The sequence below is a fragment of the Mesocricetus auratus genome, unplaced genomic scaffold, assembly GCF_017639785.1.
Source record: "Mesocricetus auratus isolate SY011 unplaced genomic scaffold, BCM_Maur_2.0 Super-Scaffold_100007, whole genome shotgun sequence".
In the NCBI taxonomy this organism is placed as follows: Eukaryota; Metazoa; Chordata; class Mammalia; order Rodentia; family Cricetidae; genus Mesocricetus; species Mesocricetus auratus.
This window is the reverse complement of record NW_024429191.1, coordinates 12,806,512-12,823,862: the sequence shown is the minus strand read 5'-3', so window position 1 is coordinate 12,823,862 and position 17,351 is coordinate 12,806,512. Positions and strand designations below refer to the sequence as shown.

The following is a 17,351-nucleotide window of genomic DNA, read 5'->3' as shown; positions in this document are numbered from 1 at the left end:
AAAGTTACAATCATGTTTCATGAGATTAAAGACAAGCTGAAATAAAAAAGCCTTTCCCTTTTTACCTCCTTTCTTTTGGTTGAGAAAGGTCTCACTACACAGGTCAGACCATCTTGAACTCACCACCCTCCTGAATCAACTTCCTAAGTAGTAGGAATACAGGCACATGTCATCATGCCTAGTACAAGAGAAGTTCTTAGAAGAGAAACAAACAATCATCAATAAACAAATGTAAATTCTAGAGATGTGTCCAGATGTGGTGGTGCTCACCTTAAATCATAGCACTCAGGAGGCAGAGGCAGGCAAATCTACAAGCTTGGGGCCACCTGGTGAGACCGTTTTAGTAAACAAACAAACAACCTGGAAATGGAAAATATAGTACCTAAGACTTAAGATCACCCATAGAAAGCAGAGGAGGACTTAACTGAATGAAGAAGTGCAGTTGAAAGAACCCTTAGAGGACAATTATGCAGGGTTACAATGCCCCATTCCATTCCTTCCTGACCACTTAATGCCAGAGTGAAGCCTGCAGGCTGAAACCACAGCTCCATGATGGCTATAACTTCAAGCATTTGCTATGAGATCAGAGAAACACTTGGGATAGCTGCCAACCAGGTCTTGACCTCTTAAGCATAGACATCAATGTTTGAATATCTACATGGTCAGCTGGATTACTTAATTTTATATTCTATAAGAATGGTCTCCAGTAGTCAGAGCAGTCATATGTATTCAACGATGACTTCATAGCTCAAGGCAAGGCTTACACAGAAATTTTTGAGGTTCATCTTTGACTTTGAGGTTAGTCTGGTCTACTGACCAAGTTCCAGGACAGCCAGAGCTACTCAGAGAAAGTCTTGAAAAACAAACAAGCAAGCAAACAAAGAGCTGGAGAGATGGCACTGGCTGCTCTTCCAGAGGTCCTGAGTTCAATTCCCAGATGGTTCATTACCATCTGTAATGAGATCTGGTGCCCTCTTCTGGCCTGCAGGGATACATGCAGACAGAACAATATATACATAACAAACAAACAAACAAACAAACAAACAAGCCAGGTGGTGGTGGTGCACACCTTTAATCCCAGCACTCAGGAGGCCGAGGCAGGCAAATCTCTGACCAGCCTGGTCTACAAGAACTAGTTCCAAGACAGCCTCCAAAGCCACAGAAAAACCCTGTCTTGAAAATCCTAATTAATTAATTAAAAACTGAGTAAACACACAAAAAAAGTCGGGGGGGGGTTCTTTTTGCCTTTATACTTCAGAGTTCCATCTTAATGACACCATGATGGCATATGGGGAGAGATATATAAATATCAGATAAACATAAAGAACTCTTCAAGATTACTTTGTTGGTTTCCGCTGGCTAATAAGAAAGTCCTGTTTCCTGAAGGAGTATCTGCTAGAACTGACCTGAAAGCTTTTGGTAAACTAGACCAGCATAACACTGTACTAGGAGGTGTAAAATGAGATGGAAAAACAGGTGAGGGAAATGTCCACCTGACAACCTGCTGGACACTCTCCTAGTCCTCTTCCCCAACACCACTCTGTCCCTTTTGCCTTTTCATCTCACCCATGACAAGTCCAGAAAGTAGCAGCCTTCAGTATCCACTACAGTACTCCTTTGACTGGAGGTGCTGTCCTGGCAGATGTGATGTTCCCTGGAACTACAGCAAGTGCACTGTCAGCAGTAAGCCAGTTTCTTAGTGATCAGGAAGCCTTTGCCCTTGGCCTCAAAAACAGACATTGATGGTAGAGAGCTACTGAACACTCGGAGGAGTGCAGACAGGTATAGACATCCTGTGGAATGATCTCATGGCCATAGAAATTGTTCAGGCCAACACTATTTGAGAAGGCTGTTGCTTTAGGCCTAAGGTGATGGAACAGTTGCTAGTCAATACAAGCTGCAACCCCTGAACCAAGTTACGCATTCTGCCACAACCACAAGGTATTAGCCATCTTTTCTGCCTCCAGTTACTGTTGTCAGTAACAGAAGAACCTACATCAAACTGGGGTCAGCATAGATCATGAAGTAGCATCAAACTAGCAAGGCAATCTCCACACTGTGGCAAAGGATTAGCAAGGAAGAGTAATTAGCTGAGAGCTTCAAGGGAAGTTATCTGCTCATTGCTCAGACCTTTTGGTATTTAAGAGGAGAAAACTAATTTGATCACACCATGTTTGAGCAGGCAGCCACTGTGGAGTCTACTGCCTTTGAAACTGCTACGGTGGATGCTAAGGTTACAGCTAGTGAACAACTCGACAGACACGCAACAACATAAGTCCTGGCTGAAGAACTCGACCACAGAACCACTGACTCAGGAGAATATACAACCAAGTTAGGGGATGACATACTATAAAAACCAATTAATCTGGGTTACTTTTTGAATCAAAGACAGCAATCATCCAGGGTTCATCTCACTGGATGAATTTGGGGAGTCTTGGGAGATACTCAGCTCTCATGTGAACACTGGCATTACGTATCACTGCATCTGTGACCTTGTCCAAAACATCAGTTCCAACAAGGATGGCCACACTGACATCAATAAATTCCTCAAGACACTGTCTGGAGCAGTCCTATTCAAAGGGAAATGCCTCTGCTTACCCACAATTTACAGAAGCCGACAGCTGCAGAATCTAGGCCCACTATGAGAGAACTTGGTACTGCCATGTAGGCAAGGTAAACTTACTGCTTCTAAGACATGTAGAATTTTATGCTCAGAACTTGCCTATTGACATGCAAGAAGTCCTCTGACCTCTACAAGTGCACCATGGTGGCGCGTGTGTGCGTGCACCCCCCCCACTAAATGATGATTAACTGTACATTTTTTAAAAACTGGAGAAGGGAAGAGGAATCAATGCAAGAAATGTTTATAGCTTAAAGAAACCAGTAAGAATGAAATAATCTGTGATACTGCACACTGTCTATAAGAATCTCCTGTAAATATGCTGACACAAAGGCTAAAAGTAAAAGGACAGAATGCAAACACTAGGGTAAAAAGGGTGTAAGTGGTTATATTAATAGCTGAAGTGGATCCTAAGCAAGGGAGAACTCCAGAGATAAATGCTGAGTCTACTCATCAAGAACACAAGCAGTCATAAACACACTACCTAGCATGGAAAAGCCAGCAGACCTAAAGTAGGAGCAGATCATTCCACAGTCACACTTAGAGACCTTAGCATTCTCAATCAGTCACATAGGGACATTAGCAACCAACATGATGGAGCAGTCCACACAACTACAAGAGTTCAGCCGGGCGTTGGTGGCACACATCTTTAATCCCAGTACTCGGGAGGCAGAGGCAGGCGAATCTCTGTGAGTTCGAGGCCAGCCTCCAAAACAATACAGAGAAACCCTGTCTCGAAAAAAACAAAAACAAAACAAAACAAAACAAAAAAAACAAGAGTTCTTTTTGGTTATGAGTCTTGGGGATTTTTGTTTATTGAGACAGGCAAGGTCTCATGCAGCCCATGCTGGCTTCAAATTCACTGTGCAGGAGAGGATGACCTTGAATTCCAGATCCTCCTCCTGTCTCTACTTCCCAAGTGCTGGGATTATAAGCATGTGTACCACCATGTTCAACAGAACCTAAGTTCCTATCACATGGGCAAAGACTCACCAACACAGGTCCCTCCCTAAGTCAAACACTAAGCCACCCAACATACATGTTCTACAGTCAAAACAGAATTGTTAGACGTTGGTAATGACAATATCTGGAACTGGGCATACACCTACAGCCCCAGCATTTGGGAAGCAAAGGCAGAACAATCAGGAGTTCAAGGCCAGCCTTGGGTACATATCAAGTTCAAGGCCAGTCTTGTCTACATGAGATCCTGTCTCCAAAAAAAAAAAGTTACCTGGAAAAGCTCCAAATACATTATAAACCACAGGTTAAAGGAAAATACAATAGACCAAAACTGTAGGTGTGTCTCCCCAAACATTGTCAAATTAGTAATAGAGCCAAAGGCTAGGTATATAACTCAGAGGTAGAACATTTGCCTTCATGAAAATATTTATAGAGTCAACATACTGCTGGGCTGACCAAGACAAAAACTGCCAGTACAGACCCGACAGAAATGGAAGTATCAATAACAAGGAATCATCTTTACTTAGGTAGGTTTAATTTAGTGCTAAAGTACTTCCCTGGCATTAGCACCAAAGCCTTCAGTCCTGTCCTCAGCACTATGCAAGCGGCCCTTGGTTTACTTCCTAGCAGGCCCTACATTCCCGTGTGTGTGTGTGTGTGTGTGTGTGTGTGTGTGTGTGTGTGTGTGTGTGTGTGTGTGTGTGTGTGTGTGTGTGTAAGCCAGAGGTGGACACTGTATGACTTTCTTAGGTTATTTTTTTTTTTTGAGATAGGATCTCACACTAAATCTGGAGTTCAATGACACAGCTAAGTTAGCTGTTTAGTGAGTTTGACATCTCTCTCTCTCTCTCTGCCTCCCCAGCAATGGGATTACAGATGTGTACTGAATGCCTGCCTTTTTACATGAGTGCTGGGACTGTGAATGCAGGCCCTCATGCTTACACAGAAGCACTTTACGAACTAAACTACCTTGCTAGTCCTTTCTCAAATTTTCTTCTTTGAGAGAGGTATCAAATTGTAGTTTGGGCTGGTCTAGAACTCACTACAAAGCTTAGGCTATCCTTGATCAAGGCAATTCTTCTGCCTCAGTCTCTCAAGTGCTTGGATTACAGGCCTGAATGAGCTACCACATCCAGATTAAATTCTTAATACTAAATATTTATGGATGAGCTGGAGAAGTAGTTCAGTGATTAAGAGTACTGGCTGCTCTTCCAGTGGTACTTAGTTCAATTCCCAGCAACCATATGGTGGCTTACAACCATCTATAGTGGGATCTGAAGCTCTCTCTCTGACATGCATGCAGAACACTCATACATTTAAAATAAAATAAACAAATAAGTATTTGTAGGCATACAGATATACAATTATAGATATTTCTATGTAGACTTTATCTCTTTGTAAGAAAAAAATTATGCCAATTCCCCACAGTCACTTTCAGAAAACAAGCAAGAAACCTTCCCAACTCAATTTCTAAGAGTAGCATTATATCAACAAGACAAATGTTACAACCATAGATAATACCTCATAAACACAGATTCACAGAGAAAATAACCATGCCAGACATACGGAAGCTGAGATGACTTACTACACCACTACAAACACTAACTGAAGGAAAACAACAGATGCACGGCTCCACAAATGAGTGCAGAGCATAGTAAGTAGTTAATGATGTAAGCACATATACAAGGTGTTTTAAATCATCATTTAGAGACTACAGAGGCGGTGAGGCACAGGCAAGAGCACTGACTAGTCTCGAGAAGGACTCCAGTTTGGCAGTTACTTCGGCAGCTTACAACTGCTGAGTCACCTGTAACTCCAGTTCCAGAGGATCTGACTCCCTCTTCTGTTCTCCCTGGGCACTGGACCACACCTAACATACATGCAGACAAACACTCATCATCATAAAATAAAAATAAATCCGCATCTAAATCTCCTTAGAGCACAATAAATGATATCAGGAAAACAAAAGGACTTCCAGAAATCTCCTGCTCCATAAATGCAATGAAGACACTGGCAAAACTGTAAAAACAAACTTCAGTACTAGCAGATCAGTCAGAGAGGCTTGCACCACCACATTTCTTCTTTCTTATCAGAGCAGCTGGGTCAGTGGGCATAGTGGCACTTGGCTCATGCCCTTGACTGCCTTTTCTCACTCACTGCATAGAGACTGTGGTAATAGGTGTGAAACAGACTGGACTCCTCTATAGGTACTACTTGCAGAATTGGCATTATTTAACCTATCTGGAAGTTCTTTGGAAAATGCCACCCATGAAGTTTCTTTTGTGTCTTTCCTGAGATCTCTCCTATGTGAGCAGCTTTTTCTCTAGAGACATTTGTCAAAAATAAGCAGAAGCTAAAAGTACAACTCAGTGATAGAACACTTGCCTCACACGTGTGAAGTCTTAGGTTTAGAAATAAAAATGCAAGTTGTTTAACACTGCACCTGTTGGAGACAGTGAAGCATTTAGGTCAAATAAGAAGTCTGTTGCCAGGCATGGTATGGTGGTGTACACCTGTAATCTCTGCATTCAACTGTGTGAGGCAGGATGGCACTGAGTTTGAGGCTTGCACAAACCAGACTGTCTTCAAACAATAAAAACAAAACACAGCAACAACAAAACCAAATTAACTATCCAGCAAAACTAAACCTCTATGTGGGACTCTAAAAGGCCAAACACAGTGCACACCCGAACTGTACAGACACTCAGCAAAGATCAAAGTTGTAAGCTCCTATCTCTGACTGGTATTAAGGCTCAAAGAAAGTAGGAATTAAAGTATAAGGTAGTTCTAAATTACCAGAATTTTAAAGGTTATAGCTCAATAGTAACCCAGAGCCTTTTATTAAATGAGAGAAAAAGAATGGAAGACTTACTGGTTTCTGGTGTCCCAGAACCACCCAATTACCACACATGAACTGGCCTGATCTTTAACTGTATGGAGACAGATGCCAACAGACATCCCTAACAAGATGAACACGTTCAGCCCAGAAGGCACCACTGGTGTATCTGCATCAGCACCTTAGTCTCAGATCCCAGGCAAGAGAAGTGTGACCATCTAGCATGTATTGAATAATAAGAGGGTGGGAAATACCCCTCCCCCCAAAAAAAACAAGTCATGCTGAGGCTGGGGAAAACGCAAGGAAGGGCTGACACCTACTGGCGACCTAGCACAAACTCAAACCAAAAGGTACTTGAACTCCACTGGGACACTGGAAATCCACAAAAGGAGTCTGACCTTGAACTGGGACTGCAAATCGCGCTTCCTCCATCAGCACAGTTCCCTGAATGGAGCATTAACAGGGAGGGAGAAAAGAGATTAAAATCATCCATCCCACCATGGAAGAACTAGTGGCAAATGCTATGATACACTTTTATATACTATTATTTCACCTCCTGAAATGTTTTAAAACCTGCAACCCTTTATAAATGTCTCTAAGTGGTTTTGGCTTCATTTTATATTGCTTAAGTTTTATGAGTATTTTGTTTCTGTGCCCATACTACTATGTACTCTACTATTCTTGCTCTCCACAACCCGTCCTTCCCCTTCATTTCTACCTCACTTCCTCTCTACCTGCCCCACCCCCTTTCCCTCCACTTTGGACTTTTAACTGTAACACTCCATAGTTTTATCTTTAAGATCTGTAAATCCTAACAATACCACTCACTATTTCACCTCCATCTACCTCCCTCTGTGATGTTTTCTGCTTGGATGATATAGTACTACCTGCCCTCATTCAGACTCTGTCCCTTCCATCCCTGACCTTAGTAGGATTAGGATCTAATACGCAGGTTTCATCAGTTACTGCAGATAAGGTAACTTTTAAAATGTCACAATATTTGCTCAGTAGGCCCAAATCCACTTGTAATTAATTTTCTACTCTCAGAATGGTGGTGGAGGTATGCCCTGCTCCCTGGTCATATAAACTGAGGATTTATCTATTGGGTCCCAAGGTCAGAGAACTGAAAAACCTTGAGTTCAAAAACTACTGCTTAAAAACAAACTGAAACTTGAGAAATGAAAAACTAACAAATTTGAAACAGTAGAAAGCTTCATCAACAAAACAGATCAAGGAAAGGACAAAATATCAGGGGGCTAGAAGACAAAATAAATCTGTGGTTCTCAACCTGTGTCTTGATCCCTTGTGGGGGTCAAATATCAGATTATTCTGTATATTGGATATTTATATTGTTATTCATAAAAATAGCAAAATTAATTATGAAGTAGCAACAAAATAATTTTATGGTTGGGGATTACCACAACACGAGGAACTGTAATTACAAGAAATACAAGTATTAAAAATTTCAAATCATACCACCAGGTGGTGGTAGGGCACACCTCTAAACCCAGCACTCAGGAGGCAGAGGCAGGCAGATCTCTGTTCTAAGCCAGCCTGGTATACAGAGCAAGTTCCAGGATAGCCAGGACTACACAGAGAAACTCTGTTTCAAAAAACAAAATATTCAAATTATACATACAAGATAGCCATAACCTTCCTATAATGTGGACACAAGAGGCATACTTTAAACATGAAAACAGAAGATGGAAACTATATAAAACACGAAGTAGTCAAATGAAAGAAACAACACCTACATTTATAGCAGATAAAAAGACTTTAAGACAAAATTTTACTAAAGATAAGTAAAGGGCCAGGCGTTGGTGGCGCACGCCTTTAACCCCAGCACTCGGGAGGCAGAGGCAGGTGGATCTCTGTGAGTTCGAGGCCAGCCTGGTCTACAGAGCGAGTTCCAGGACAGCCTCCAAAACAATACAGAGAAACCCTGTCTCGTAAAAACCAAAAAAAAAAAAAAAAAAAAAAAAGAGGTAAGTAAAAAATATTGATCCATTTGAAAGGAAAAATAGTTTCATGTTGTTTTCCTTTGCTTTTTGAGACATGGTCTCCCTAGGTAGCTCAGGCTGGCCTCAAACTTGTGATGATCCTTCTGCTCTACCTCTAGTTTTTAGGATTACAGATATGAGTCCAGTGCATCTGCTTACTGGAGAAACAGTTTTGCAACAGGACTGGAGGTTTCAATTCTTTTTTTTGGGTGGGGGTGGGGGTAGTGGGGGAGAGTCTCTGTAGCTCTGACTGTACTGGAACTCACTCTGTAGACCATGCTGGCCTCCAATTCACAGAGATCTACCTACCTGTCTCTGCTCCTGAGTTCTGGGATTAAAGGTGTGCACCACCTGCACCCAGCTTAATAATGTTTTAATAAAACATCGAAACAGTATTTACCAATAAGAAAATAGAATCTAAATACTATAAACTGACAAGACCTAAAAAAACATATTAGCACATTCTATCACAATAAGATAGGTGTTTTATTAAGTGGAGTGGGGATTGGCTGGTGGGGGGTTGGTGAGGGGCAGGGGAGGAGGCGAGGGTGAAGGAGCTGGGATTGACGTGTGAAGCAAGCTTGTTTCTAATTTAAATTAAAAAAAAACCTCTCATTTAAGAAAAAAAGAAATCAAAAACAGAAAGAAAACTGGAGAACTTGTATACACAAAAATTAAACATACAGAGGCTAGAGCAACAACTCAGCAGTTAAGAGCACTTGAAGTTCTTGCAAGAGGACCGAGATTCAGCTCCCAGCACTCACACGGCAGCCCACAATCACAGCAACTCTCGTTCCAGGGAATTCAACGCTCTCTTCTGGCCTCTGAGGGCACTGCACAGATGTGGTACTTACATTCATGAAGAAAAACACCTATACACATACAAATAGATAAAATCTTTTCAAAACAAAATCACATGAATCCATTGTCACCATAATAAAACACCTGGGGCAAATGAACTTTATAAAATGTTTATTTACCAGGGAATGGTAACTAATGCCTGTAAATTAAGGAGGCAGAGCCAAGAGGATCACCACAAGTTCAAGGCAAGTCTAGTTTACATAGTGAGTTTCAGGATAGCCTGGGATATATAACATCCTGCCTCAAGAGAAAAAAAAAAGTTTATTTAGCTCAATTTGGGAGATTAAAAAACATAGCATTGGTATCACAGTTTAAGTGTCAAAAACAGGAGCACATAAAAGAGGAGATCACACCGGAAACAAGTTAGAGAACAAGTCAGGGCCAGCAATCCTAACAATTCACTTAGAGAATTTGTTTGGGAAATCACATTGCCTGTCTAGGACAGAACCCCTAACAATGACCTCCTAGTAAAGCCTACCTTTTAAAAGTCCCACCAAACTTGGGACCGAACTCCTAACACAGGAGTCCTTGTGGACTAACACTGAAACAGTACTCTAAACTACAGCAACAACAATAGGTAAAATAAGCCATGGGGAAAATGAGAAAATACATGGAAATGAGTGGACAGTCAGTTATAAGGAGCTCTAAGATGGTTCAGCAAGTCACTTGCTGCCAAGACTAACAACCTGACTTTGATTCCCATTAATCACATGATAGAAGGAGAAAACCAACACCCTTTTCTGGGCTTAACAGAGTCCTGCACATAAACTCATACAGGCTCACACATACACACATAAATAGATAAATCTTTTGTAAAAGATGACCAGTGACCTTCCAATAATCCCTTAGTTGTAGACTGAAATACAGAGAGTGATATGAGAACTCATGTTTTACCCTGAAAAGTGCTGAGCCTACCTTCTCTGAACCACCCTAAGCTCTTCAGGAATAAAGCAGGGTGCTCCAAAAGGAATACCCCTTAGTTTTCTAGCTGTTATATCATAGGCAAGTAAGTAGTTGCTTGGCACAAATTTTTGGTTTTCTCGAAAAAGTAACAGCCAACAGAGAATACTTACCAAGCAGAATGTTATTACCATCTTACTAAATCCCATGATTACTGTAACTTCCATTTAAAAATGAAAGGACACTTACACAGAGAAACCATGTCTTGAAAAAAACAAAAAACAAAAAAAACAAACACAAAGAGTGAACATGCCAGGTGGTGGCGGCGCATACCTTTAAGCCCAGCACTTGGGAAGCAGAGGCAGGCAGATCTCTGTGAGTCCAAGGCCAGCCTGATCTACAAAGAGAAACCCTGTTTTGAAAATCAAAATCAAAACAAAAACAACAACAACAACAGCAACAACAAAAAACTGAGAAAAAAAAAAGAAAACTTATTGAGGGATAATTAACTTTGGGAACAAATTTAAAGATATAAAGTACTTGGGTCTGGGTGAGAAAAATAAAGACATATTTCATAGGATTATTACAAGTATTTAATATAATTGTTACTATTCTTGTGACTATGACAAAATACCTGACAGAGCATCTTAAAAGAGAAGAGATTTGTTTGCTCAATCCATCATGAGAAGGAACATATGGCTGTTCAGGAGGCTGGAGCTTGCAGAGTGCTTATAACAACATAGAAAAGAAGGTGCAAGAGACCAGTCTGGCTTTGGTGGCTCATGCCTGTAAACCCAACACTTGGGAGACTGAGGCAGGAGGACTGCCGTGAATCAGAGACTAGTCTGGGCTACATAGTGAGTTCCAGGTCACCCTGAGGAAGTGTGGAAACCCTGTCTCAGAGAAGAAAAAGGTGGAGGAAGCAGAAGAGAAACAGCAAGCACAAGAAACGACTCCACAAACCCTCAAAACAACACCGCCACATGGGTAGCAGGTAATCAAATACTTGAACCTCTAGGGACATTACAGCTTCAATCACAATACTATCTTTGTTGATTTCAAGCTGGCAATCCTCCTGCTCAGCCTTTTGAGTGCTAGATTACAGATTACAGATAAGCATGAAGTAGTGCTTTCAAACTATTACAATAGTGCCCAACACATAAATGCCCATCAAACTTTTTAGACTATGCATGTGCACATTTGTGTACGGGCTGGAGGACAACCTTAGTTGTCTTCCTCAGGAACATGTTCCTCTTCTCTGACTTCATCTCTTACTCTGGAGCTGACCAACTAGGTTAAACTGGGTAGCACATCAAGCCCCCGGGGTCCTCCCAGTTCCATCTCTCCAGCTAGGATTGTAAGACAGCACCACATGGACAGTATTTTGATACATTTTGGAATTGAATCTAGATCCTTATGCTTACAAGGAAAGCACATTACTGACTGAGCCACACTCCCAACAGCCCCATTAAATTTTAAGATTTAAAAAAAGATTTAGTTATTGTATGTATGAGTGCTCTATCTGCATGCACAACTTTATGTGAGGAGAGGGTATCAAATCCCACTATACATCATTGTGAGCCACCATATGGCTGCTGGGAATTGAACTCAGGACCTCTGGAGGAACAGCCAGTGCTTTTAGTCACTGAGTCACCTCTCCAGCCCAAATTTTAAGAATTTTCAAACCATACAGCTAAATAAGATTGACTTAATCGAACTGAGTTTCAAAGGTCTAGTTTGTTATATTCTGTTTCATAGTTACAGTTACTACAAGAATGAATGTTCCACAGACTCAAGTAACTTCTATTCACCCTCCTCAAGTAAACCTGCATTATCAATTCATCTGCAGGGTCTCAGAGCTCTATCAAGTTTTAAAGGTAGCAACTGATGCTAAAGATGGGACAGGAAACTAGAAATGACATAACCACAAACTGCTGCCCAAACATTTTATGCCAATTACCAAGAACATGTTAATGGCTTGTACTGAGCCCACTAAGGAAGAAAATTCTGTTTCCTAAGATAAACATTCCAAGTTTACAAAGCTCTTGAATCTGAAATTTTTCCTATGTTTGAAGAATTCCAGTGTCCATTAGAGTCCTAACAAAAACACAGGTAATACATTTACTTGATATTGTATTCACTTGTCAGTCCTTCTGAAATGGGTTTCTGAGTGCGGTAGTAGAATGCTTGCTCAGCAAATAGAAAGCCTTATGTCAGATCCCCCACGCTGTAAAATAAATCCCTAAGATGACAATAAAGCATTAGCCTTAAGTTCCTATATAAAGCAGGCAAAGAGGTTACAGGTAATTTATTCATATACTACATACTACATGCATTTTATATATGTGTATAAACAGCATGTTATAGTTACATATGGAATCAAAGTTTCAACTGTTCTTTATCTAAAAGGAAAATGATCTTACAAGTGGTTCAGTACGAATATCTTACCAAGTATTGATTTAATTTAGCAACATTACAATAAGCTTTTAGGCTGTATCAAGAAGCATTAATCAATATTTTCCTATTAAAAATTTATAACATTCAGGCTGGCAAGATGGTTCAGTCAGTAAAGTGCTTACCATGCAAGCCTAACAACCTAAATTCAATCTCTAGAAGCCACAAAGGCAGAAAGAGAACTGACTCCATGAAGTTGTCCTCTGACCTCCACATGAGCACTGCAGCACATATATGCCCATCCACACATATTATATACACAAAGGAACAAAATAAAAATTTCTAATATATAGCATTCTGAAATTTCCTACAAAAATAACCTACTAAATACTTTATATTTCTTACTTATTACTAAATCAGAACTGTCTGTAGAAACTGGATTCTGTTCTCATCCCAATTTTATCTGCTAAATATTTTACCTGAAAATTTATCTTCCCCTGTATGCTGGCTGATAAATGGTGAAATGTCCTACAGCTAACACTTCTAGTACTCATTCTTTTTTTTTTTTTTAAGATTTATTTATTTATTACACAGAGTGCTCTGCCTGCAGTTATACATGCTGGCAAGAAGAAGGTGCCACATTTCATAACAGATGATTGTGAGCCCACCATGTGATTGCTGGGAATTGAACTCAGGACCTCTGGAAGAGCAGTTAGTGATCTTAACCTTTGAGCCATCTCTCTAGCCCCTAGTATTTATTCTTGTCTCAAGCCTTAAAGTCTACCTTCACCATCGAAGTACAAATTATGTCACTATCATTTCTTTCTTGGATAAGCTTGCTCTTTGTCAGCTGTGACATCAGAAGGCAGTTCCTAACATTTACATGTTCAAGTGATGGTGCAGGAGCTTCCAGTACATCTCCTCCAATTTCTCCCTTAGGACACAACACTCCCTGAGATCCCACTGCTATATGAAAAGAGACTTTAAGACTGCCTTGAAGATTTTCTTCAGATTAAACAAGCCTTAAGGACTAAACAATACCTTAAAGATCTCAAGTAAATTTACACTCCCTCAACAGTTCAAAACAAATTTGAATCAACTTAGTTTTAAGTTGGAAACATTCCATATGTACCAGTAGGAGGCAGATATGGTAAGAAAAATACCTGAATAAAGCAGATGAAGATTACAGCTACAAATATGATCTAGTTATATACTTAGGATCTTGGTTCAAAATTAATCTTTTTTTTTAATGGGGTCTCTGTAGCCCAGGTTAGTTTCCAACTATGTATACAAAGCTGACCTCAAACTCTTGATTTTTCTGCTCCTGTAACACTGTGATACTAGGCATGCACCATTTCACTTGCTCAGTTCAAATTTTATCTTGAAAATTGTATTAATTAATTATTCAATTAATTTTTAAAAGAGAGGGGCATTCCACAATTTGCGTGTGAAGGTCATGGGACAACTTAAGAGACTCAGTCGTCTCCTTCCACCATGTGGGTCTTCAGGACTGAACACAGGTCATAAGGCTTGGCAAGTGCTTAGTGTCTTTACCTGCTGAGCCATCTCACCAGCCCCAGTTCAAAGTTTCTACCTAATGAAGAGATAGTTGTTTTTTTTTTAAGATTAAAAACAATTGCCCATTACTGAGAGTAAGCAGAAGAATCATTAAAGTTTATATCCTATTAACTTCAACTCAACTATAAACTGTGACAAAGGAAAAGGCGCACATACTTCTGTTGTAAAAAACAAAGACAGCTCCCAGCCCCCAGCATCTATGAAGAGAACACCGACTTAGACAAGAGAAAGCAGAATTTATAGCTGGGCTACATGGGGCTCCAGCGGATGGATCAGGCAGCTTACAGTATTTTTATATGACAATTTGGGCTAATCATGTTTTTATTCTTTGTTCAGATCCAAACGTCTCTGTGCTTTAGTTTCCTCCCTTACAAGATGGCAATAGAAATCAATCTTTCAGCCGGGCAGTGGTGGCTGACACCACCTTTAATCCCAGCACTCGGGAGGCACAGGCAGGCGGATCTCCGTGAGTTTGAGGCCAGCCTGGTCCACAGAGAGAGTTCCATGATTGACATCATAGCTACTGAGAAAACCTTGAATCTCCCATCCCCACCAAAAAAAGAAATTAAATCTTTCTTAGAGTCAAAGGGTCCTTGCAAAAAAAAAAAAATCAACAGAATGCATGTGAGAAATCAAAATGTACATTTCACATATTTGTTAATTATATTATCTTTAAAGATACAGTCTCATGTCTCCTGGGCTGGCCTCCAACTCCTGATATAACTGAGGATGACTTTGAACTTCTGGGCCTCCTGCCTATCTCCTCAGTGCTGGGATTATCAGTGTGTGCAACCTCACCCAATTTTATGCAATCCTTGGGTCCCAGGAATCAAACCCAGAGTTTTGTGCAAGGTAACTGAACACTCCACCACCTGAAGTATATCCCTAGCCTCAGAACTACTGATCAAGTGCTTTTATACTGTTGTTTACACAATACTCAGCACAGGATACATATGAAGCCTGGACTTCTACTCCATTTAACTAAGCACAAAGTTCGCTGAAAAACAGCTAACAAGAGTCCACTTCTCGCCAGGCAGTGGTGGCACACGCCTTTAATCCCAGCACTTGGGAGACAGAGACAGGCAGATCTCTGTGAGTTCGAGGCTGAGCTGGACCGAGAGTCTCGAAAACAATACAGAGAAACCCTGTCTCGTAAAAACCAAGAGTCCACTTCTCCACTGAACTATGTGGGCTACAAGACTACCTTTCTGTTCATAGCTAAAGCAAGTCAAATAATCACTAGGTTTGTTAAGGATGACAGAATAATATAGAACAGAATATAAAATAAGCAGGGAGACCTTAACAAGCAAATTAGATCACTGTGCTTCCTTTGTCAAATGAGCAAACTTATCCCAGACTTAATTACTGTGAGGAGAGTATCTAAGTAACTAAGGAACCAATTAGGAAAATAATTTCAAAACTGAAATGAAATAAAGCTAAGTAGAAAGCTTTTCATTTTCCAAATAATAATTAAGTCACAACTGCCCACCTGCTACATTACCTATATATTCAGTACCGCTATACTAGAACCTACACAAACTTGAGGGCAACGATCAATAGGGCAAAGTGCTATCTTACAGAGACTCTAGGATTCTTGGGGAAAATAATTTTTTAAGACAAAGTCTCATGTAGCTCAGGCTGCTCAAATTCAACTTGTAGTTCAGGATGATTGTTTCCTCTTGTCTTCACCTCCTGAGTACTGAGATTACAGGCAGCACCACCAAACCCAGGTTTGTACATTGCTGAGGATCAATCTCAGACTCTGTGCATGTTAGGTAAGCACTCTATTAACTGAACTACATCCCTGAAATGAGTACTTTAAAAAATCAGCTGAAATATATTGGGAGAGAACAGCAAGATGGTTCAGTGTGTAAAGGTGCTTGTTGCCAAGCCTGATGACCTGAGTTCAATTATGCAAACACAAACACACACCCCCTTACACAAAAAACATATTTTTAAAAATTTTAAATTACATCACATAGGCATGCTTTTTGCTGTTTGGGGGCAGTCTTCCTATATTGACATAACTGACCTAAAATTAACTATATAAACCATGTAAGCCTTACATTTTTAATTTTTCTGCCTCTGCCTTCTGAATGCTACTATTACAATTGACTAGTGTAATAAATGTAATAAGGACAATGTGCTGGGTATGGTTGGTGGCATAGGCAGGCAGATCTCTCTGAGTTCTAGACCAGTAAAGTAAGACCCTGTCTCAACCCCTCTCCAAAACAAACAAAATCAGAGCACCAAACCAGGTGTGGTGGTATGCATCTCGTTAGTCCCAGTACTCTTGAGGCAGAGGCAGGTAGATCTCTATGAATTTGGGCCTGGTCTGAGTTCCAAGACAAGGGCTACACAGTGAGCCCTGCTTTAATAAAAAAGAAGGAGAAGGAGGAGGAGGAAGAGGAGAAAAAGAAAAAGAAAATAATAAATGAAAAAAAAAAGCAGCACCACATCCAAGTAAAACTACAACTGTCTTGAGAGGAAAAGGCCATACCTCACTGGAAGGTAGAAATCTCACTGACACACTGCTAACATCTCTTCGTTTCACTGAAGTCTTATCCACTCTTCAGAAGTCATGGTTGGGCTTTAACAAACTTAGTAGACATAAAACCTCTGGAATCTCATCTGATTCTGTCCTTAGTGCTAGATATTGAACCCAGGGTATTGAGCATGCTAAATAAGCACTCTATGTCTGAGCTACATTTCTAGCTCTGGTTCCTCCTTTCTAGTACAGACAAATCAGTCATAGGCCTCTAATCCATCAGGGACTTTCCATGAAGTACAAGTTGTCTGAACTTCCTGAGGGTAAACATTAACACAGGCTTGCCTCAATTAGAGAGAGGCAAAGAACTAAAGTAGTTACATCTAGAAGATGAAGACAGGGAAGAGGTAGAGAGAGCAAGCCTCCCAGTGTCAAGTTGCATTCCAGTTCACACCATAAATAATGAAGCAACTCCACTTTATAAAATACATTAGGAAGCCAAAGTTAATCTGGAAGAGAAAGACTGTCTGAAGGCTTGTTCCTTATTTATTGACAAAAGTACTGGGGAAAGTAAACTGAGGGCAGGGGTGGAAAGGAGTAAAGAAGCTTCCAGAATCTGTAAGAAGACTGTGTATAATGGTACAGACACCCATGGCTAATGATGGGTTAATCTTTCCTTTGTTTGTTCATCATCAGTCTTCTTAGAATTCAAAT

General features: G+C 40.4%; 1 protein-coding gene across 6 annotated transcripts in view; it reads right to left on the bottom strand.

Annotated features, from left to right (window-relative positions):
- Ubtd2 (ubiquitin domain containing 2) overlaps positions 1-17,351 on the bottom strand; it is a 48,207-nt gene that overhangs the window by 20,723 nt on the left and 10,133 nt on the right. The window contains exon 2 of one of the 6 annotated variants that reach the window (XM_040748425.1): positions 6,815-6,860. The exons of the other annotated variants lie outside the window; for them this stretch is intronic. Coding sequence (XP_040604359.1) covers positions 6,815-6,848 — 34 coding nt within the window. The 5' untranslated portion in view covers positions 6,849-6,860. The remainder of the gene's footprint in view (positions 1-6,814; positions 6,861-17,351) is intronic. 6 annotated transcript variants of the gene reach the window in all.